At 44.7% G+C, this 18,239-nt stretch overlaps 1 protein-coding gene across 10 annotated transcripts in view; it reads left to right on the forward strand.

The window, feature by feature from the left end:
- The window catches only part of RREB1 (ras responsive element binding protein 1), a 126,706-nt gene extending 108,598 nt beyond the window's left edge, over window positions 1-18,108 (forward strand). For 9 of the 10 annotated variants that reach the window (XM_082045611.1, XM_082045614.1, XM_082045612.1 and 6 more), the window contains 2 exons: window positions 10,516-11,262; window positions 14,134-18,108. In XM_082045611.1, the coding sequence (XP_081901737.1) occupies window positions 10,516-11,262; window positions 14,134-14,654 (1,268 nt within the window). In that variant the 3' untranslated portion in view covers window positions 14,655-18,108. The remainder of the gene's footprint in view (window positions 1-10,515; window positions 11,263-14,133) is intronic. The other variant, XM_082045610.1, reaches the window with a different exon arrangement.
- Window positions 18,109-18,239: the final 131 nt, after the last annotated feature.

Raw genomic sequence — 18,239 nt, forward strand, 5'->3', positions numbered from 1 at the left:
TGAATGTTTCTTGTTGACTGGAGAACACAAGTCATAAGAAAAAAGGACTGGGGGCATTTTTATTCTTTATTCGTAAGTCAAAGTGAAATTGTAGACATCTTTACTTTGCAACATTTATCTTTACCATACTGTGTGTTACCGTCATATGTGATAATGTGTTTCCACTAGGACAACACAGGCAGGGGGTATCTTAATTAAGGAATGATCTTCTCCATGCTGTGATTATTTAGACGACCCTTTATATTGAAAAAGACAATGGCTGGCTTCCATGAAATGCCCAGCCTAGAGTAGTTCTGCTGTGCCGCAAAACAAATTTTACAGTCAGTTCTGAGTCAATATGTAGGCACAGATGTATTTTAATCCATGCCATGACTGTTCTTATGGAAAAAAAAGTTAATAAAATCAAATCACATTGTGCTTAAACTGACTGTTTAGGTTACCTTTCAGTGAGTAAGTATAGGTTATCAGAAGAGCAGTTGCCTTTAAAGGACGATACAGGAAGCAGAGAATACTGCTTTTTTGAATGGTCATTTTTGTCCCTTCAAAGGAGACATTTTTGGAAAGCAATCTGCTTTCCATTTGGGAATAGGACTATAACTTGGAGTGGGAGGGTTGGAGTTTGCGAAGCAAGCAGGATTTTTGTGCAGGTTTTGAGACCTCCAACTAAGGACATTTTGTGTGGAAATAAGAATATTTTATGTGTTGTAAGTATTGGTCTGTATGACAAATATTTGGTTGATACGAAAGTTTTAAAGGCTGAAAATATGAGAAAATTGTGACCTGAGATGCAGGTTGAGTTTCAAGTAATTAATCCCCAGCTAATCCTGTCATTGCATGCTTGAAAAGAAATGTGGAAAGGAATTGGGCTATCATGAAGCAAAAGTATTTCTGCTCAACTTTGAAGTTCTGTTTTGTATTTGCATTGTGAATGAGGCCAAACAAAAGTGTAGAAAGTGCTGGTATTTGTAACCATGAATTTATGGTTGACTTAGCAGGCATCTAAAAAGAAAGAGTGACTTGAAAGCCTACCAAAAACCGGTGTCTTGGTGATTCTGGTAAGTTGTGTTGACACTGGGAGAAAATTAAGAGAAAGAAACAGCACCTGAGATGTCTGTGAGATGCAGGGAATCCCTCGTATGGGTTGAGATGTTAATTAGAACAGAACCAACTTGTGGAAGATTAAAGTGAGAAACATACCCACAATGTTATATCAAAGTCGGGGGAGGAATGCATGTGTGCATATGTGTGAGCTGGAAGGTGTGACGAGAGCTGATCTCCTTTTACAAGTAACTGTCCTCACAGTCTGTTTCTTCATCATGAACACGTCTTACAGGACCACTCTCCTCACTGCACTGCATGATCCTTGCTTTGCTTTCAACTCTTCCTGTGCTCAGTCCCTTCCCTTGTTCTAGTCATTTAAATGAATTACAGACATGAAAAACTTTCTCCTGTAGGGAAGTAATTGATTACTTATTCAACATATGGGGCTTGATTCCACTGAAACCAATGGAAAGATGCCCTGTGGTTTTGATGGAAGTTGTGTCAGATTCACACGGGTGACAGACACCTTAGGGGAAAGCCTGCTGTTGAGGAGCTTGCAGTCAGATGTTGCTCACCAAGCAGTAAAGGGGGGAGATGGAAGTTTCTTATTACACATTAAAAGGACTGATAGACATACTTTTTCCTTGCATCAGGCCAGAAGCCTTTCCCCTGTCAAAAATGTGGTGTTGTCTTTTCTACCAAATCTATCTGTTTGCACAAAGCTGGAGTTGCAGGATGCCTGCAGGGAAATGTGCTTATTCCCCAGAAGAGGACGCTGGATCTCGCAGTGGCACGTGCAGTTTTCCCTGGCTGTTCAGAACAGCAAGCCTAAGTTGTGTTTGGTCAGACTGCACGCTGCGGACGAGCGAAACGTAGGGACATGAGAAGTGCCCGGCCACTTTAGGGCAGTGGTACGTGCAGCCAAGTCCTCATGTCTCCAATGGCAGCGGCAGGATGTGCTATTTAGGGTGAGCATGTGGGCCTGGCCACTTCCCACCGTCTGTTCCTCTTAGTGCTCTATCAGCATCCACAACTGCTGCGTGTTAGAGGACACGTCCCTGCCTGCTCCCTTTACTACCTGTTTATGGACCTGCTGTCTGCAAGTCTCTCTGGTTGCTTTGTGAACCTGCTGATGCTGTCTGCCTCCAGCCTCATCTGGCGTCAAGCTCCAGAAGTTCCCTACCTGCTGTGTAAGGAACTAATTTTTAATCTTTTTTTCAGCAGATCCCAGTTAGGTTCAGGGCAGTTTTGTGCACACCTTCTCAGCTGTATTCACGATTTGCAAACATCAATCGTAACACCTCCTTCTCTCCTTCAAAATGAGAAGCCTGAGCCTTTCTGGTGTCTTTTTGCAGGGCAGCTGCCCTATCACTTGGATTTGGTTTGCTGTGTGCCATGTGCAACATGACCATCTCCTTCCTGTGCGGTGGAGACCAGAAGTGCACACACCACCTAAAACAAGGACACACCAGGGCTTTATGCATCAGTGGAGACCCTTGGTCTTGCTCGCATTACCCTTGCTCGTGGTACCCAGTGTTTCTTGGCTTTACTTTGGCTGCTGCTGCAGGCCAAGCAGTGATCCTGGAGAGCTGTCAGTGATGGCTCCAAGACCTCCTGCTTGAATGTTTCTGCCAGTACCACATTCAGCATCACATAGGCATGTTTCAGATGATTTTTCTAGAGATGTTTTACTTTTATTCATCTGCATTGAAGCTCACCTGCCATTGTATTGTCCCCTTTCCTTGAGAGTTTAGCAGCAAGGGAGATTGATTATCAGATCACGTGAGGCTTTTTTATAGGCAGGTGAGTGGCATTTAGTCAGAAAGGACAAACTGACACACAACCAAGGGTGAGCGCAATCACTCAGCATTATTCTGTGCTGACCAAATGGGGTGGATGCAAAGAGGAAGCTCAGCAGATGGTGGTACATGTTCCTTGCCTGAAAAGTGTTTGCACAAGGGAGCTGTTGCTCTAAGGTGTTCACACCTCCAGGAGAGACAGGGTCACTTTGAGCTGGTTTCACCAGGGAGTTGTTGAAGTAACAAACTGAAAAAGCAGCAAGAAGTTGGCTCAGTTCATCGGGTTAGTTAAAATTCCGAGTGTGTTGTTACTCTCAACCTCAGGGTGGCTGCTGATCATATTGCACAGGAGTGTGCACAGGATTTTCCTCTTGCATTTCCAAGCTCTGGTTTGTTTGGAAAAGTCTGCTGTCTTCCCAGCCTCTCTCATCTTCTTCTAATACGTCAGTGATTCAAATGTAGTAATACAGGTCTCAGTACTAGTCTGGCATTAAAATCGGCCATGCTGGGGACATGTTACAACGTGAGTTGTTTTTGCCTATCATGAGGAGACGAAGTTGCCGTGTTGCCATGTTAGCAGCCTGTAGCTTCCCAGGGCTCTAGCACAGTATTGGGGGTGTCGTGTGGGCTCGTCCCGCCTGTGCAGACAACAGATAGCTGCAGCCTGAGAGGGGAAGACTCGTGTTATAACATGATCCCCCTGCAGAACAAAAGTCTACAGAAAGGGCTCTGAAAGTGCTCGCCTCTGAGGATCTTCAGGGCAGAATGAAACTAAAACGTCATACTTGGGTCTATTGAAAACTTTCTTTGTAGTCAGAGGGATCCGAACGCAGCTCAGCTGGTCAGTGGGGTGAGGAGGCAAGTGTTTCTAAAGCTGCTCAAATGAGCACTGACACAGCACGTAGGATGGGTAGGAGTGCGGCGGAACGTAGCTGTTGTTCTCAGCAGCCAGCACAGGGCTGGTCAGAGTGGTTCGACCTGCCCCCAGCAGACAGAGCCTTGGGCCACAGTTGGATAACACAAAGCACTGCTTGGCCGTACTGGCTCGACCTGTTCCCAACTGTTCATCCCCACAGCTGTAGCTGACCCAGCGGCCCAAAAAAATGAAAAGGGCAAGGGGAGGGACCAGCCGTCATGAGATCAGTTCCCGGATCTGGCGGGCGGTACGGCCCCACGTTGATGCCACTGAGGTGTGGAGTTGGCAGCATCTCCTGGGAGGCACTGGGGATAGATGCCGTTGAAATTGGCTTTGCTGTCAAATGCTTTGTGTCTTCAAATAGCAGCTTTAGGCAGCAAGGAAGGAGCCGAGATCCTATACTGTTATAGTTACCATTTGCACTTTATAGCTCAGCTTAGTGTTTATAACTGGCTTTGCCAAGTGGCATTTAATCATGGTCCAGAATCATAGAACAGCTTTGGATTTGTGGTCTCCTTCCATTGTCCAAGGAAAATGGATTTCAAAAGCAGTGGAAGTAAATTAACAATTTGAAACTGTGGCTTAGTTTAAAACGGGAGCGTTTATCTTTTCGTGCTGGTTTTAAAAGGTGGGTGAGTAGCGTGGTTGGGGCTCCTGTGCAGAGCCTGTGCAAGGGCTGTACTTGGAAGTGGATAATCATCCAGATTTCACTGTACGCCAGAAGGAAAGGGAATGAAGGGAGACGTTTGGATGGTGTTTGGTCAGCCATAAACAAAGTGAAGCTTTATGATGAGGTGTAAGACAGGAAGTGCAATTCAATAGAGTGTCACTGGGAACAAGTTTATAGAGGGTTTCTTTTGGTCGTGTTTGAAACCAAAACAAAAAACAGGATGGTGGTTTTGAATAGGATTCAGAGACAAGGAGGACGTGTAAGTGATGGGGGCTTGTGTGTGTCCTTGCTGCACGGAGAGGTAGGAAATGGTCTGACTAAAGCATCTGAAGCAAACTGGGGACATCTCACCCGGCTTGCAGCAGTCAGACCTGGGGAGACCTGTACTGGCGCAGAGGCGTACAACAAAATTGTGGAGCAACTTCATGAGTCGCCCGCTTTCATCACGTTAAAGTTGCCTTTGTGTCCTTAGGGCTTTCCGAGTGCTCCCTTCTTGCAACAAAATGAAGTTGATGGAGGGGAGATGTGGGATGGGAATGGGGTAAGGGATTATCTCTTACGTAATACAGAAAGAGACTTTGCTAAGGAAAGATCCCTTTCTTAAAGAGGCTAGCCCCTAATGTGAGAGGGTCGAACACAACTGCTCTGTGCTAACTAGACAAATATTGACAAAGTAAGTATACTCAACAGTGAATTTTCTGATTAGCGTTTAGCAGAATTCATCTTTGCTCTAGATATCTGCCACTCTGTGATCCCTCCAGAAATCATGTGAGCCCTGGGTATACCAGGGGACTTTTTGTTTTTTCCAAACTGTTCTGGCTATTTGTACCTCTGAACTACATTTATGGGCATTTCCTATAGGACAAAGGGCTTGAAATTGCATTTTCAGTGTCAGGCAAAGTTTAACAGCCGCTCCAGAGCCGCAGCTCAGGATAAAGCTTGACACTGGGGGTTGGCCTGAGTGTTAGAGCTGTTGTTTGGAAGGTAATTACATCAAACTGCCTTTCTGCTAAAGGGTGGAATTCACCATAAGCTGAAGATCTGGAGTTTTTCCCCCCACTCCTTTGATGCAGATTTACACTTGGTAGGTGCAGTCAGAGCTAGTCCTGGACACTTTTCTTTGTGTCAGTGACTTCAGCTGCTCTCTTTAAAGTACTGGGGGGATCATACCTTGTGTCAAACACAAAAAGTGTTTGGTTTGTTGTTTGGTTTGTTTGTTTGTTTTTTCCAGAATGGGTTTTCTCCTTTTCCCCAGATATATTCAGCTCTGTTTATTTTAAATACTCCTTTTCTATCTCAAATATTTTCCTTTCAAAAAGCATGCAGATATGACCCAAGCTCTCTCAGCTGTGGGCTTATTAAATATTTAACTTATATGTGTGCATGTGATGTAATGAAGGTGGCTAAATTTTAGTGTTTAGAGTGTTTACAGTAAAAATGGAAAAGATAACCCCTAGATTTTTGCAAGTTGACTCCACAGGTTGGAAAGATGTTCTGCAGTTTGTGGGTGGAAGTAGCAGCAGCATTGTGCAAGTGGGTCCAAAAAAATCCCAAATTTACTGGACTGCTACCACCTAGTGGTGGCTGCATCTATAGTAAAATATAAGACTCGCTGGGGTTATTTCAGTTAATGTAGGGAAAATAGTAAATTTTCGTCTCAGCTGACTGATAATGCCAACTGCTTGTACAATGTCCATTTCCAGTGCTCTGTCTGCTCCAGTTTTGAACATTATTTATGTGATGGGTTTTCTAACGCTCTTCTTGGGATGTCAGAAGTGTTTGGCAATAAACACGTGCTTTAAAGTCACAAAATCCTTTCCCTTACAACACCCTGTTTTATCTAATAACTCCCTAGTATCTCAGGCTCTACTTTCTATTCCACATTCATTCCAGAAAAAAAGAAGACCATGAAAAAACAGAATCAAAACAGTGACCTCCCTACCTTGATCCGTATCTGCTCTTTTATGTGAAACTTTCCACATTTGGGGTGTCTCGTGATAATTTGGTTTGTGTATGCAGAAAAGCAGTTTACTCCTCTTTTTCGTCCTTTCTTGCCATATAGAAAAGATTAAGTGGACTCTTCTGACTGGGCTGACTGAAAACTGAAACTTGAATTGTAAATAGACTTCAGGAAAACAGTCTTTTCTTTCCATAGTTCGAAGGAAAAATGATTTTGGCTAGAACTATATAGTGGTTTCTTTCATGAAAGCGGAAAAGTTTTTGGATTCTCAGATGAAGTCCTTGAGGTTTTGCTTATGAATATGTGTCCTGAGAAGTTCATTTTTTCCCAGGAGCTGATGAGACAGCAGCTGATCTACCAGTGGTTGCTTCATGTTGCCTTCCTCCATCCATCCTTACCTCCCTTTTCATCTCCTCTCTCTCCCCCTTACCTTGCCCATGTTCTTTGACTTCAGTGTCAGAAATTACATCATCAAATAGTGTCACCTTCTTCTCTTTGCTATGGAGGAGTGACACACATTCTTGTCCAGACAAGGTAACATATTCTGCTCCCATGGTTGCTGAAGAAGTGTTGGTGGGTAGGAGCCTTGGCAAGCAGACCTCTGTGCTCTTGTCCTCTTGACTGACCAAGTGTAAATATCCGTGGGATAACAAATGGACCGGAAGGCATTTTACAGCCTTGATTAAGTGAAAGATGGGAAAGGGGTGTAAGAAACAGCAGGCCTTTCCTGTGCATCTTGCCTTCCTCACCGCCTGGATGCAAGTGGCTGCTCTGCACTGTACATCAGCAAAATTCTCGAAACAGGAATTACTCATCTGAGGGGAGTTCAGCCTCATTGGAGGGATGTTTGCCCAGATCTAAATGCTTGGTCAAAATCCTCCTCCTTATGTAAGACACAAGCCTGGTGTATGGCTGGCGAGGTTTTCTGTTGCTGCAGATTGGCATGTAAGCAGGGAAAAGCCAGTGGTGTAGGCCGAGTCTAACCTCTGCTGGAGCGGACGGAGGGGCTGCCAGTGCGAGATCACCCTTTCAGCTGTCCCTTGCACAGCGGGATAAATCCCACACCGGACTGATGTGGCTGTCGTCACGATGGTTATGTTTCCCACACACCTTCACAGCCCCCCTGCTGCTCTTCCAGTTGGGCTGCAGCAGAGCCAGGCTGATTCTCACCCATCCCCAAACAGCTGGGGTTTGTGCAAAGCAGCTTGCTTCTTCACCAGTTGCGAAACCAACCCCGCAGGTTGGGGATAACCACAGAGCAGCTCGACTAGTTTCCTAAGGGGCCTGTGAAATTTCTTCTCAACAAAGTAGAGGACAGGTCAGGTTTGTGCAGGTGAGGAAGGGAACTCACCCCAGTATGTGCACCTGCCAGCATGTTCCTGGCTACATCCCTGCGGGAGTTCTGAATGTGTTCATTCAGGGGTGGTGGGCCAGCTTTGGGCGAGAAAATCTGTGTGCATCCATGCTCTCAGGGTCTGAAGTGGTCTCTGCCCTTGGTGAAGGTGTGTTGTTTAAGCTTCGCATTTGTTTTTCTTAATGTTGACCTCATCTGTTTGCCTGTGCTAGTAAGGCAGTGTCACTTACCTGTGGACCACCTATCCCTCGGAGTGTATCTCTCGTGCACAGGAAAATGTAATTACAGGCCAGCCGCGCAAGGACAGCATAACAGCTGGGAAGGGGCCCAGGGCACAGAGGAGATGGGGGCCAGGTATGACTCATTAAAGGATGAGTATACTATAAGAAAGAAAAAAACATATATAGTTTTGGAAATACTGAAAGCAGAAGAAGAAAACATTAGGGAAAGATAGGGGAAGAGTGCAAAATCATGCATGATATACAACATGTTGTGGTTTAGGTATTTTGGTTTTGGTCTTCTCTTACTTAGTGCTACTCGTGTATATTTCCCCTCATTCACTTTTCTCCTGATATTTCATGTTGAAAGAACAACTTATTCTGTGTCAACTGTCTTTTGTTTGGTCTGCAAAAAATTATAAAACATTTCTCTTGGTACAGTAAAAGAGGAGCTCCTTCCATCTCTGTCTCCTTGTGCTCTTCACTTCTCTCCATCCTAGCAGAGCCCAGATGGTTTCCTGCCCTGCTCCCTACTGAACCCCCTCTGTGCTGTGCTTGCAGTCTGTCTTTGGCCTGTCTAACCCATGTCATAGAATCATACAACACCAGGTCGGAAGGGATCACAAGGTCCAGCTGTCTGGTCCCCTCAGGGGAGCATTTCCTGATGGGTGGCCCACGCCACCAGGAGGTCCCCCCACCTGAGCACCAACAACATGGATACGGCAGCTACTTTGGGGGCTTTCTGGTGGTGTTGCTTCATGGTATTTGTGCCTCAGAGCCACCTTGCCACTCCGGTTTTGTCTATTCATCCATCACCCACACATAGTCTTTGTGATGGCAGCAACCAAAGGCTGGTGGGGAGGAAATTCCTCTTCCCTCCTGCCCTTCGCCTGAAGGGAGCAGTGGTTACCAGGTTGCTTCAGTCCAACATAAATCCCTGCTCTGGTGACAAAGGCCACGGTCACTGCGTGAACATGTGAATGTTGGGGCTGTGCAAGGGCTGGTGTGGGAGTGGGTGGCCAGGGAAGGACGAGGGCCCTTTCAGCAGCAGTGGGGAGTCACACTGGTTGCCATTAATCCTTTTTGACAGATCACTTCTTCCCCTTCCGCCCCCCTACGAAAAAGTATATCAAGGATTATGCTCTTTTAAGTGATTGTTCACGATTACTGGAAATGCTGCTCAGCTTTTACATTTGTTTAATGACCATTTATTATCATTTGTGCGAGGAGATGTGGTCAGTGCAATTCATATTGCATTTGAGTGCCTGAGAGCTATCTTATCTTCTGTCGTTACTTCTTGCTTATGAAAAAAGCCTGTAGTAGGAAATCTAGGCAATTTGGAGACAAGCACATGTTGTACTATGTCAGATGGGGAGCTTGAACCACCCTACTAGAGTTTCTAAATCCCTGTAGTTCCTCAGCAGCTATCAGGCTTGCAGATGAATGTGAAATGCCTGTTAGGTTGTGCACTCCCTTGGCTGTGTGCTGTCAACAAGAAGGGCGGGGGGAGGACTTAAAGTAAGGAAAGTTTCAACTTTCAGAAAGCACAACTTGCTAAATTTGTGTCCTGGAACGGTTGCTGGAAAGCGGCACTGGGGTTGCACTTGCAACCCGTGCATCATCTTCAGCTTTGGGTTCCAGATCTAGTCCAGCTTATTCCCTGTTTACACATACAACTTGGAAGGCGTGCGACTCCAGCCCTTTATTCTCCTTAAGAGCCCTATGTGTTTTATTTTTTTGACACATTTCTGTTCAGCAATGTTAATGCTACAAAGTGAGAAGGAAGCAGAGGAGGTCATTAAAGTGGATGTCTTAGATGGGTTTTGCCTTCTTGTTGGGGGAAACTGTGAAACAATGAAGATTGCTGCCTGTGGCTGCATCTTGGCTTTTATGTTTTGGATCCAGGTGGTATCAATTTAACAGAGTGTGTGTCAAAGACCCACATGTGGACAAACTTTTGTGTCTTTTGCTGATGTGATGTATACCCAACTTTTTAAACTGATCTCTTTGTTATTGTCTGTGCTAACCTTTAACATTTAATTGTACCAGTTGGTTGCATAAAGCCTTTACATTCCCTTTGGAAAGCATTTCCCACTACTTACAGTTTGTAAGTTAGTTTGATTAATATGTGGTTGTATAGTATTTCTGTCTTTATATGAATTTCGTGCATGAAATATTCTAAAATATCCATTTATCTCTGGTATGGTGTATTTGTAACAGTAGTGATCTCAACCCTTCTTTGATGTCTCAGCATTTTACATCCTTTGGTAAAAGTAATTATATTAAAAGTGACTTCAAGAAACTGCCAAGAAAGTAAACGTATTTTGTAAAAGCAAGCATTTTGTTACAGATTTTTGATCATCTTTTTGATAGGGTTCCGAGGTGTTTTGATCTCTTTCCAGCTGTAAGTTACTGGCATGGGTCACAGATAAGAGAAACAGATGTTGGGACACTTGATTAGAAGCGATGCTCATGGGCGTGTGTGCGGCCTCACTGCTGGCAGTTGTGAGTTAGCAGAGAGCATCCCACTGAAAGTTTCTCTCTGTTTTGCTTGCAGACAGCCAGTCTGATGCGGAGACACCAGCTGCAGGAAACGAAGTCTTGGACCTGACCTCCTCTGAGAAGGAACAGCCAGAGGAAAAAACAGAGCGACCAGAGAGCGAGTGTGGCCCCAAGGAGGAACAAAAGGCTGACTCCCCTCTGGCAGAAGAGGATGGCGAAGAAAAAGTGGATGGATATGAAGAGGGCCCTGAGGAAGATTCTGTAAGTAACAAAAGTCTTGACCTCAATTTTGCCAGCAAATTAATGGACTTCAAGCTGGCAGAGAGTGACCAGAGTGCAGGCAGCAGTTCTCAGACTGAAAGGAAACATGCCTGTGACATTTGTGGCAAAACCTTCAAGTTTGCTGGCACTCTTAGCCGTCACAAAAAGGCCCACACTCGTGAGGACAGAAAGGATGAAAGGAGCAGTGAGGATGAAAGCAAAAGCATTCAGGATGATGCAGGAGCTCCCTCGATGCAGGACTCTGGTCTTGAGCAGGAAGAGTCTCCGATGGACTTGAAGGTAGTGGAGTCTCCTGTGGACTATGAGGCAACAGGAAAGGAGAATGAAGAGAGCGAAAGCATCTCTGAGGGGGAAGGCACAGAGAGAAAGTCCACTGAGAAGAGCAGTGATGACAAAAAACCAAAGACTGATGGGGCTAAGAGTACTGCAAAAGCAGACAAAAGAAAGAAAGTCTGTGCTGTGTGCAACAAGCGTTTCTGGTCTCTGCAGGATCTGACGCGACACATGCGGTCTCATACAGGTAAGAGGAGACTCGAGGGCAGAACAGTTGACGAGCAGGTCTGCCGCCACACGGAGGCATCTGTTCTGTAGGTGCACGATTGCTGGTAGCACTTGAGGTTGGAGATACTGCTTTTAGTCCTACAGGTTTCTGCAAGGTGTGTTCTTTGCCCCAATCCCCATGCTGCATACAAAGCCTATCGAGGGAGCGGGAATTGTCAGCACTGCCTTATCTTCAGTTCTCAAACTGTTTTTCCCCGTGCTTGTTTGCGGAGTTTAGAGGTGAGGGCAGCATGGGGATCTCTGGGCGGTTGTTCTGCCCAGCTTCTGACTCCCTTCTTGTCATATGCATGTGGCTCTACCTCTTCCTGGTATTTTGATGAGTGGTGGAGAAATCTGGCGGTGTATGATAAGACTTCATCTCTGGGTGGAAGTTTAGAGAGAGAGAGTCTGGTTTTGTCCGATTATCTAAGTCTGGTATGGGTAATGTGCTGGTGGTGTGCATGATGGGCAGGGAAGGTGGAACACAGGTAGTGTAACGCTTGTCTGATGACTTGACTCAGCAGTTAAAATATGTGGGATCGCTTTATGCGATACACAGTTTGCAGCAGCACCATGCAAAGGAGATAAAAGGCATGAGCCAGCTCAAAGACGAATTAATCACTCATCCTTATTAATGATGCATTTTACCTGTCAGCGAGCTGCTCTGACATGGGAAGACTGATGCAGTTTGACATTTTGTATCTTTTGAAGGTGCTTTCTGCTGAAGACAAGATCTTTGTGATTAACAAAATATTTGTGCTGTAATTGAGGTTGAATCATAAACATTGATCCTTTGAGTACAAAACTGACCCTTTTTCTTCTGGCATTGAGTCACAAGTAAAACAGGGGTTGGATCCTATTCTTGTGCCTATTTTCATACTAAATTTGGATGTTTTAGAAAGATGCTAAAGTACCAAGCTTTACCCCAAAATGATACACTGCTGTGTGTGCCCTGGAGATTCCCGTACCGTCTGTTTTAGCTGTTTTCATTGCATGCTGAGTTATGCAGGCCTTGTCAGTACTTTTTTTTTTCCCATTTGTTTCTCTGACACTGGAGAATGTTTTAATAGAGAGTAGGTGTTGAGTAGGAACCTGAGTCAGTGCTTTTTTCAAATTTAATAAATGTAAGCACCTCCTATCCTTACTGTTAAACCAGAGCATTTTCAACTGAAGATTTTGCCTCAATACTTTGGGTTGACTCTCCTGCTCTTCCTCCTCCTCCCCTTCACAGTTGTTCAGCTACATTGACAAAATACTGCCGGGTTGTAACATTACTTCTACTTTCTTTTTAATGTATGGGTTTTTATTTTAAAGATAGCTGTAAGGTTTTGTAATTTCTTTAGTCAGAAGAGGAACGTTTGGGAGACACTGAAGTGTGCAAGAAACCTCTGCCTGCCTGCTGAACAGCAATCGGGCTGGAAATGTTGTGTTTTCCCAGGGCAGGCTGCTTCCCAGCAAGCAGTTGTGGGGTGCTCTGGTGCCATCTGCCCCAGCCCGGGGTGTGCCCCACAACACTGCATTGGCCACAGCCAAGTGGTCGGTGGGCAAAGGCTGTCAGCCAAAAAATGCTCCTAGGTAGCAGTGCCCTCCCTTAAGAGCAGGTGCCCGAAGAGGCCACTGGAGAGAAACATTTCTAAGCAGCATCAGGCTTCCCAGGGACAGCAGGACCTACTTGCACATTTCACCCAGTGATCTCGAGTTTGTAACTGGTTTTCTTTCAATGTTCCCAAGCATTATTATAAGTGAATGAGCTGCAAGTGTCTCCTTCTGTGTACTCGTTGGCACAAGATGGTCTCCTTGATGGAATTGCAGCACTGAAAAGTCTTTAGTACCTCTCATCCGAAAGAGAGACTGAAGTGGTCAGGGTGGGACCTTCGGTTCTTCAGGGCATATAGCACCTTGGGGCACTGTGCTTGGTTGGGCCTTCAGGGGAATTTTATCTGTGGGGCTGTAGTTGCTTGTTTTGTGATGAGCTCATGCTTAGGAAAGTATTCAAGCAAATTTCAGGTGCAAAAAGCAGCTCTGAGTTTGGAGCAGACTAGCTGTTGATTACAGCAGAGGATGCCCGCAGCTGCTCTGTGGCTTAAGGTTGCAAAATAAAAGGAAGAATTTTGTACTCCAAGTAGCATTTCAAGAGTGGGTAAGAAGAGGTTTTTCAGGGCTTTCACATGTCACTCCTGTGCTAAAGCACCAGTGGGCTGAGGAACACCAGCAGCTCTGTAAGTAACATCCTCGGGCAGGCATTTTTTACACCTCTAACAGACACTTCCCGTGTCCCATGAATGCCTGGCAGGTCTTGGTCCTTGAGCTGCTCTGTGTCGAGTTTGAAACACGGTGATACTGTCTTCAGCTTCACAGAAAGACACGGGGCTGTTGTAGCGAGGGCAGTTCCTGACAGCTTCTCTTCGACTTCGGGGGCTAACTTGTGCATTTCATGCTTGACCGTTGCTCAGCATCTAAGAGAAAGGGAGATGTTTCCTCATGTGCTGTTGGGTTCAGTTTTTAAGCTCTGTTGACCACGGGTACCTGGGCAGTATCCTCAGTCTTCTATCACAAGGCCCAGCCTGTAGGAGGGACCCCAATGGTGGGCGTGATTTCACAAAGGCCTTTTGAGCTCCAGAGGACAACTGAAAACTTGTTCCAGAAAAGCTGTTGACCAAATTAGACAGGATGCTAAGGAGCACTTGGGGCTTTACTGTCTTCCTCCCTCCTTAGCACAGGGCCATACCAAGCTTGTAGAAATCTCAGGGCACTTAGTTTTGGTTTTTCGTTTGTGCCCCAAGCTGCTTGAAACAAGAGGGAGGTGTGTTTGTGACCTTACGGCTGACTTTGTGTTTTAATTCTCTTCCAGGTGAGAGACCATACAAGTGTCAAACCTGTGAGCGGACCTTCACTCTGAAACACAGCCTGGTTCGTCACCAGCGCATACACCAGAAAGTCAAAAATGCCCAAAACCACGGGAAAGAGAGCGACAAGGAGGAGACCCAGTCGAGGTGTGGAGAAGACAGCGAGAACGAGTCCAGCCACAGCGGCACCAACCCCATCTCAGAAAACGAGTGCGACTCCATGGGGGGTGTTGGTAGCCACGCATCGCTCACGGGAAGCCGAAAAGAGTCCCTGGCTGGCACGGCCAAGGAGTCCCCTTGCAGAGAGGAGAGGCCGAGCGGGCGAGGAGCCGGCACCTGCCTCGGGGAGCCCACCAAGAGCGCACAGAAACAGACAGCAAAAGAGCAGGAACCTCGGGGTAGCTCTGAGCACGAGAGGCCCTCAGGTTTCATTCAGGACTTGCTGGAGATGCACAACAAAACGTCTCCCATGAATCACATCCTTGCCTCTGCAGACAGCGCGCCCCAGCTCTTGGGGGTGGAATGACTTTGCTAGGGAGGTTGGACCCGGCCCAGCACGCAAACTGAAGCCAGCAGAGCGAGGTTTCTGGAGTCTTTGTTTTTTTGGAAGAGCAACCTACAGCTGTGGGGAGAGTATGGCAGACTGGACGCGGTGCCATATGCCTTTCAGTATAATAATGCAAGAGACTACAGTATATACTGATTTGAGTGCCTTACTACTTTATTAGATCTTTTGGTATCATAGATTTTTTTTTTCAAAAATGATTTTTTTTTTTAATATTTTAATGAATTATTTGGAGAGGACCTTTTTCATTTAAGCATTAATGTTACCTTTTGTATTGGTGTGCGTGAGCTTGTTCTTGTATATCTGTGATAGTCGCTGTGTTTGTTCTCTGAGCTGGAAATGGGGGCAGTGGGGTGGGAGGCCCTTGGATACCACAGCCAATAACTGGAAGAAAAATTATGTGAATTTCATATGAAATAGTCAGAGGAAATGCAGATGAGATGTTGATTTATTGTTTTTTTTTTCTCAGTAGATGTTCTTGCATTTGCCACATGGTGGAGCATTAAGCCTGTTCCAGGCCTGAACAACGTGGCAGTTGAAGGTGTTCAAAGTGGTTCAAGCCAAAAGCAGGAAACACAACAAATTTCAACCTCACGCTTGTTTCCACTTTTCAGCATTAGATATGGTCTTCTGAATCCTAGGGGGTTTTCTGGCCGTCGTGGACTGAGCGTGTATTACAGAGAAGAGTTACATAGCAACGTAACCTATGGAAATTATGCACCTGCTGTTATATATGTTTGATTTGCTTCAGTATATTATTATTATTATTTTATTATTATTTTATAAATCCATCAGTTCGCTTGTCTCTGCCGTCAGCAGAAACCAATGGGCAATATTTGCCCACGCAGATGTATAACGCCGCTTGGATCCCCTCTTGAAATAGGGGGTTTTTTTTGACTTAACGCTTTCACCAGCTCCTCTTCTTATGTTGCAGCTCTTCTACTGTACTTTCAGTGAAACCCTTCCTCTGACCCGAGAGTCGAGTGGAGGCCAGCGAGGTTATCACCATCACCATCATCATCATCGCACCCCTACAGGGGATCATCTCACTCGCGGTGGGGCGCGTGTGTGTTTGGGGAGAAGAAGCGTGTGAGAATGGGGGGGCCGTGTGGCGCCCCTCCAAGTGCATCAGGAAGGCCCCGCGGGTGCGAGATGAATCTTGTTGCAGTCACATGGGTGACAGTTTGTGTTACTTAAAGAGCAAAAGTCCTTCCGTCTTCCAGTCGAAAGCGAGCAGGAGAGAAATGCGAGCCTTACCGTCATCTTGCTACTGTCATGTTCTAGAGCAAGAAAATACTACTGGTAATAGAACTACAGCTATAAGACATGTTAAAAATAAATAAAATAAATTTAAAAAAAAAAAAAAAATTCTTCCTGAGATTTTGGGGTTGATGCTTGAAGACTTGAGGTGTGTGTCTAAATTTCATATCAATAATTTAACCCCTTTAATGCTGGCAGCTGGAATTTCTCCCTATGGCTCCTGTTGCCGGCAACAGGCGACACTCCGGCCACCAATATTGAAGGGGTTAAGCGAAATGTATCCTACTGTAGCTGCGCATTTTTTGGAGTGCCCAGCGGGTTGTTTGTTTTTTTTTTTTGTCGTTCTCGTTGTTGTCGTCGTCCTCGTTGTTGTTTGTCGTTGTTGTCATTGATTTAATTGTCCTTCAGTCATGACCTCTGGGACAGACAGAGCCATACGAGCATTGCCGGAGCCTCACTGTGCTAATTCCACCACTGCAGCCCCCGGCCCAGCCCAGCCGCACTGTGACCCCCATCCCATCCCATCCCATCCCATCCCATCCCATCCCATCCCATCCCATCCCATCCCATCCCATCCCGTCCCGTCCCGTCCCGTCCCCTCCCCGCCCCTCTCCGCAAAATCGCTTTTCCTGCTCTCACCAGACATGGAGGAAGTGGGCCTCGGACCCAGCCTATATTATATAATATATATATATCTATATATGTCTATATCTATATTAAAAAAAAAAACAAAACAAAACTCTCCGAAAATTTCTGGAGACTGAAATCTCACTGTCCGGAATTCAAAGGAAGAGAGAGACGTTCTCGAGTAATATTTCTTGCGAATAGACTAAGAAAAAATGGTTGAGGTATATGTGATTTCTATTTTTTGTTGTTGGTGGTTTTCTGTTGTTTTGTTTGTTGGTTTTTTTTTTGTTTTAAATAGGGATGTTTGAACCCGTTCAGAAACGAAGCTAATGCCAGATGTAGATAAGTAATCACAACCAATGATTCATTTGAAACTCTACCCAGGTGCATTCTACTTAATTAAAACCAGTTCACGCATCCCTTAAATTGTTATTACTATTATAATTATAATTATTATAATTATTATTATTATTTGGGGTATTTTTTGGTTTTTGTCTTTTGTTTTGATTTGGGGTTTATTTTTTTTGCAACTCTCCACACTAAAACGCGCAATACTGTGGGGGAGAAGCCATTACTAAACTATATGCTGCAGAACGATGTAGCAAGTAATTAATTCCCAGCAGCCTGCCGGGACATCTGCTAGCAATAATCACTATTGATTTAAAGCTTTATTTAGCCTTTATCTATATCCTAGTAGAGTATAAGATCTTGCCACATTTTATTGACATTTTTATTAGTTGAGTTTGACTGAGAACCGTTGCTGTTGTTGGGTTTTTTTTTTTTGTTTCCCCTCCTCCCCCAATATTAAACTGTGAAATTCATAATGTGTTTAAACTATGAGTGAATCTTAGGCTTTAGTTTGCATGTTCAGCTAATTTGTCTCTATACAATTTTTGTTTGAATCTTTTTATTATTTTTTTTTCCTCTCTCAGGGCTTTTACAAAAAAAAAAAAAAAGAAAAAACAAGCAAAAAAACACAAAACAAAAGCAAAAAAAAAAGAAAAAAAAAAAGGATCTTCTGAAATTCTTTTGCCTGAGTTGCAATGGACTTAACGTTGAGATAATTCAATCACTACATTGAGCACTTGACTGTGAAAGCGAAACAAAATAAAGGAAAAAGGAAAACAAAAGAGAGAACCTTGTTTGAGGCTGTTGTGAAATATCTCTTGGGCGCTATGTGACAGTCTGATTCCATTTTCAGAATGATTCGTCATCTTCTCTCTCCTCTCTGTGTGTCTCCTTCCTCTCCTCTCTCTCCACGAAGGAAGTTTAATCCTAGTGATTTCATCCCATGCAGGAAACAGTAATAAATGTGTAGAATTCATATTTTTCTAAAGGGAACTTAAACTGCTGCTACGAATTGTGTACAAGACTGGTTTATGCCACATGAACAGAGAATCACACATTTGTTTTGGTACTTTTATTCCTCTTTTTATTCAGTTGTACAGTACTTCCAAATTCAAAATAAAAAGTAAAAGTTGTTCTGTATCAAACCATCTAAGCAATAAAATGTTATATTTAAAAATTATAGGTTACGCAATGGACATGGCTCTTCTTGTGGGTTTGTTGTAACTTGTTTTCAGACACATCTACCAGAGGAGGATGTAGAAGCCAGAGCTTATATCTGTAAATGGCATCGCTGTTTCTCTTCCTTCAGAG

Source organism: Streptopelia decaocto (assembly GCF_964273445.1).
Source record: "Streptopelia decaocto genome assembly, chromosome: 2".
NCBI classification, from domain to species: Eukaryota; Metazoa; Chordata; class Aves; order Columbiformes; family Columbidae; genus Streptopelia; species Streptopelia decaocto.